The sequence below is a fragment of the Pteropus alecto genome, unplaced genomic scaffold (assembly GCF_000325575.1).
Source record: "Pteropus alecto unplaced genomic scaffold, ASM32557v1 scaffold511, whole genome shotgun sequence".
Taxonomy (NCBI): Eukaryota; Metazoa; Chordata; class Mammalia; order Chiroptera; family Pteropodidae; genus Pteropus; species Pteropus alecto.
The window spans coordinates 131210-136549 of NW_006431911.1; the positions used below are offsets into that span (position 1 = coordinate 131210).

Here is a 5340-nt window from a genome sequence, read left to right on the forward strand (position 1 = left end):
TGGAGCACCCGCCCAGCCCTACACTGCAGTCGCGCGCCCCGCGCCCTCCCCCGCACTGCGCGGCCCCCACCTGGTCTCCTGGTTGCTGAACTTCTTGGTGATCACCTTGCCCAGCTCCAGGCCCAGCCGGTCGGCCACGCGCTGGGACAGGTCGTGGTGCGAGCTGCCGCTGAAGAGCACAATGTTGGGCATCCTGGAGCTCCAAGGGGTGCGCGGCGGAGACGGAGTCGGCAGTGGCAGCGGAGGCGGCAGCTGGAGCGGGAAAACGCGGCTGCCGGGCGGAGGGTGGAGCGGAGCCAGGAGTAGCCGCGGGAGGCGGAGCTGCGGGAGGCGGAGCTGGAGGGGCGGAGCAGGGGGAGGAGCGAGGAAGCGCCGCGGCTGGACCCAGTGGTGGAACGGGGCGGGGGGCGGGGAGGAGCAGCGCGGGAAGGGGAGGAGAAGGGAAGTTGGAGAGGACGGAGGTGAACTGGAAGAACGAGAGAGGGTTGAGGAGCAGGAGTGGAGGGAGAGAGGGAGGGGACTGGGAGGCAGGGGCTGACCACACACCCAGGGCGGTAGGTTTGGGGACCCTGGGTGGTCCTGAAGCAGTGACGTGCCCTCGCTCGGTGGGAGAGCCCCAGGCGCTAATACTGACCTTTTTGGTTCTGCCTGGAGCGGGAAGGCCAATGAACCAGATTAACTGGACACCCAAGGAGGGTGCAGGGACAGGCGATGGAGGTGCCTCGCAACGAGGAGTGATCCCCCAACCCAGAATAGCCCCAAATTTATTGCAGATGACTGGAGTCCAACTACAAGGGTCTGCAAACTGTGGCCCGGGGGCCAGATCCACAGCGCTGCCTCTTTGTACCATTGCTAAGCGTTGTTTTCACACTCGTACATTTGCGATGTACGTGATAACAGCTACACTACCTTTGAACTCCAATTATGAGAACTATCCCCGCTCAAAAAAGAACTTTCCACTCGTTAGTAGATGTGTACTACAAAAAACTGTACTCAATTATTATATTTTGGATTTGGTCGATGAAAACATTGAAAATTTTCCTCCCGTCATATTAGTACCTACATAATTTGCTCTTCGTTTTGCCTCTTGGCCCACAAAGCCTTAATTATTTATCATGCGGTCCCGAGTGAAAATTTACCAACTTATGTTACATCTGCAGCATATTTCAATTGGGACTAGTGGCTAGTAGTTGCCATATTAGAGCAAGAAGTTCTAGAACATTGGTTCCTAAGAGCAGTGCCGAGACACCCTGATGCATTCATTCTATTGTGTGTTTTTATTATAAGCATGACAAATAATTTACAACTAATTATAAAATGCTACAGTTTATAATTTACTTTAAAATGCAAGTTAAAATAAATTTTATTCTTCTATTAGTGACATTCTCACTCAAATCAAATATTTTTTCTGATTTTTATTTCTATGTCTTTTACGTGCTATTAAAGAACTTTAAACAAAAAAAGAGTGTAATGAACACCCATAAATCCATCTCTTTAGATTTAGCAGCTGTCAAAATTTGGCCATATTTGCTTCATCTATTTTTTCTCAAGTATTTAAATTACAGTCATCAGATATCTATATCTAAATTCTTTAGTCTGCATCTATAAAAGGATAAGGATATCACACCAGATACAAAAATTCAAAATAGATCAAAGACCTAAATGTAAGGGCTAAAACTATAAAACTCTCAGAAGCAAACATAGATATAAATTTTCATGACCTCGGATTAAACAATGATTTCTTTAATATAACACCAAAAGCACAAGCAACGGCAACAACAAAAATAGAATAAACAAGACATCGAAATTAAAAACTTTTGTGCTTCAAAAGGTACCATCGAAAAAGTAAAAAGACGACACAAAGTGCGGGAGAAATTGTTTGCAATTCATCTACCTGATGATGGATTTGTATCTAGAAAACATAAAAGCAACCACGACTCAATAAAAAAGACAATTTTAAAATAGGCAAAAAAAAAGCTACACATGGATGTTGATAGTAGCTTTATTCATAATTACCAAGACTTGGAAGCAACCAAGATGCCCTTCAGTAGGTGAGTGGATAAATAAACTGGTACATCCAGACAGTGAAATATTATTCAGTGCTAAAAAGAAATGAACTATGGAGCCATGAAAAGACACACAGGAACCTCAAATGCATATGACTAAGTGAAAGAAGCCGATCTGAAAAGGCTGCTTAGTGTATGATTCCAACCATATGATATTCTGGAAAAGGCAAAACTACAGAGACAGTAAAAAGATGAATGGTTGTCAGGGGTTGTGGAGAGGTGGGGATGAACAGGTGGAGCACAGAGGATTTTTAGGGCAATGATGGTGTTCTGTATGATACTGTAATGGTGGATACATGCCATTATACATTTCTCCAAACCCATAGAATGTACAACATCAAGAGTAAATCCTAATGTAAGCTATGGACCTGGTAGATAATGATGTGTCAATGTTGCTTCATCAGCAATAACAAATGTACCCCTCTCACGTAGGATGCTGATAGTGGGGAACGCTATGAGTTTGTGGAGGCAGGGGGTATGTGAAAATGCTCTGTACTTTCCACTCAATTTTGCTGAGAATGCAAAACTGCTCTTAAAAAAAAGTCCACTTAAAAAATGGAAAATAAAGGCAGAAGATCCGAATAGATATTTCTCCAAAAAAAGATACACAAAAGGCTAATAAACATATGAAGAAATGCTCAGCATCGTTAGCTACAGGGAAAGGCAAATGAAAACCACAATGGGATACCACTTCACACCCACTAGGATGACTATAATTAAAAAGACAGATAATGACAAATTTTGGTGAGAATGTAGAGAAATTGGAATCTTCAAACACTGCTGGTGGGAATTTAAAATGGTGCAGCTGCTTTGGAAAACAGTCTGGCAGTTCCTCAAACAATTAAACATAGAATTAGCATATAACCCAGCAAGTCCACTCCTATGGATAGAGCCAAAAGAACTGAAAATTGGTACTCAAATAGTTGACATGAATGTTCGTAGCAGTACTATTCACAATAGGCAAAAGATGAAAACAACCCAGGTGTCCGTCAACTGATGAATGGATATATAAAATGTGGTCCAGCCGTACAATGGAATATTATTCAGCCATAAAGAGAAATGAAGTTCTGATGCATGCTATGACATGCATGAACCTTGAAAACAGTATGCCAAGTGAAAGAAGCCAGTCACAAAGGACTACATATTGCATGATTCCATATTCGGAATAGGCAAATCTATAGACAGAAAATAAATTAGGGGTTGCCTAGGGCTGGGGGATGGGAGGATGGTGATGGCTAAGGAATGTAGAGTTTCTTTGGAGGGCAATAAAAATATTCTGAAATTGATCGTGGAGATGGAGGCACAACTCTGAGTATACCAAAAGCCATTGAATTTTTTACGTTTTAAAAGGGCGAATTGAATGGTAATGAATTATATCTCAACAAGAGCTATTTTTAAACAGGACAATTTTCTTTATGACTCTGATCACATCTGAGATAGTAAGATGTCAAGGTCTCCTGCTATTAATGACACAGATCAATCACCGGCTGAAGGTGGTCATGGTCTGATTCCTCCATTATCAAATCAGTTTGTTTTCTCCCCTTGCAAATGCTCATTTTCTAGTTTTATCATTCCTTCCCGTCTACAAATATTAGCTGAATCCTCCAGTAAAGGGGAACACTTCTTCATCTTCTGGGGCTACTTGGTTACCCTCAAATACAGTTTGTACTGGAAATCGAGACAAAAGCTTCATTTTCTTCCTTTCAATCACCAGTGTTCAGAGTAAGGAGTTTGGCGTGGAAATGCTACCTCTGACTGACAGGATCCAAGGATCCTTGGCCATCTGGCAGGTCCCAGGTCTGGGGCAGCGATGGACGTGAGCCAGGACATTTGGCCTCAGCCACAGCAAAGACAAGGAAGAGTATGTCCAGAGGATAAAGTCACCAGCTTGAAGCAATGGTTACTACTTGTCCAAAGGACAGTGTGGACATCAAAACCTCATGGAATGATAATTGCCTAAAATATACCAAATATGTAAATATCAGGGAGTCCATAATGACACTCAATAAAATGAAAACCAGAACAAAACAGGAACAAATGTAAATTCGCTCGAATCCAATGAAGATGGATATGGAACTAACTCCTTTCCACGAAATCTGGTCATGAAACAGTAAATTTTCTTGAGAGGCAAGGTAAAGGCGGAATTGACCAATTTCTTTGGTAATTACATATAATCTGATGCTGCCCAGGGAAATGTCCCTTTCATGTGGGCCACATCAGTCACTTTAGGAAATTCGATCAAAGATAAAGACTCTGGGGCCCTCAGCAAGCTTAAGAGAGCCGGACGTGGCCTGCATAATTCAAGCCGAGGCGTCAAAGCAAGACAAGTGGCACAGGAATTCCCAGCCGGGGTGTAGATGGGAACGTGAGGAAGTTTTATAACAGTGGAGCTCGAAGGTTCTTAAAGGGGACAGAGGTTCTTAAAGGGGACAGAGGCTCTGCGTGGCTATGAGGAGGCATGGCAATGTTCTGGTGAGAGCAGCAACGGTTAAGTGGAACTGAGTTTCATTTTAGTGTGAGCCAAATCGATAGAGAAGTGCAGGGTCTAAAGCAAGAACCAGTAAGAGCAAGTTTCTGCAGACCCTTCTAGAATAAGGTCGCAGTTGAGAGAAGAGAAGGAATAATAATATTGTACATGTGGATAGCACTAACTACATGGCAGGCCTTCACAACAATTCTGTGAGATCATTCTTATCACTTGCATCCCCATTTCACAGGTAGAGAAACAGAGAGGTTAGGTAACTTGCCCAAGATCACACAGCTGCGTAGTAGACCCAGGCAGATTTTACTACCGTGTCTCATGTCGCTTACTTCACCATGTAACGAGAGCAGTTGAAGAAGGCTTTCCATTTTAGCTCAATGCGATGTATAAAAAGAGTATTTCTCCTTTCTTATGATGATATTTCCTGCTTCTAAATAATCCTATAATTTTGATAAAGATTATCCCATGCACACAACATTTCTTGGAATGTTGTTGGAATGCCTGCCTCCAAGCACGATCCTGGGCTTTCTTGTCTTCTTCATTCTTCTCTTTTTCTTTTTTTAAATTCATTTATTTTAATTAGCTTCGAGTATGCAGTATATTGGTTAGACATCTATATAGTTTGTAAAACAATCCCCCCCAATTCCTCCCTCCCTCCCCTGACCCTCCACCTAGCCAACATATTAATGTTAACTGCATTCCCTATGCAATGCTCCCCATCCCCGTGACCACCCATCGGCTACTAATTTGTACTTCTTTAACCCTTCACCCCATTCTCCCAACCCCCCAAAA

At 43.0% G+C, this 5340-nt stretch overlaps 1 protein-coding gene across 1 annotated transcript in view; it reads right to left on the reverse strand.

Moving 5' to 3' along the window:
• The window catches only part of PRPS2 (phosphoribosyl pyrophosphate synthetase 2), a 26639-nt gene extending 26340 nt beyond the window's left edge, over nucleotides 1–299 (reverse strand). The window contains exon 1 of the mRNA XM_006906030.3: nucleotides 71–299. Within this exon, the coding sequence (XP_006906092.1) occupies nucleotides 71–192 (122 nt within the window). The 5' untranslated portion in view covers nucleotides 193–299. The remainder of the gene's footprint in view (nucleotides 1–70) is intronic.
• Nucleotides 300–5340: the final 5041 nt, after the last annotated feature.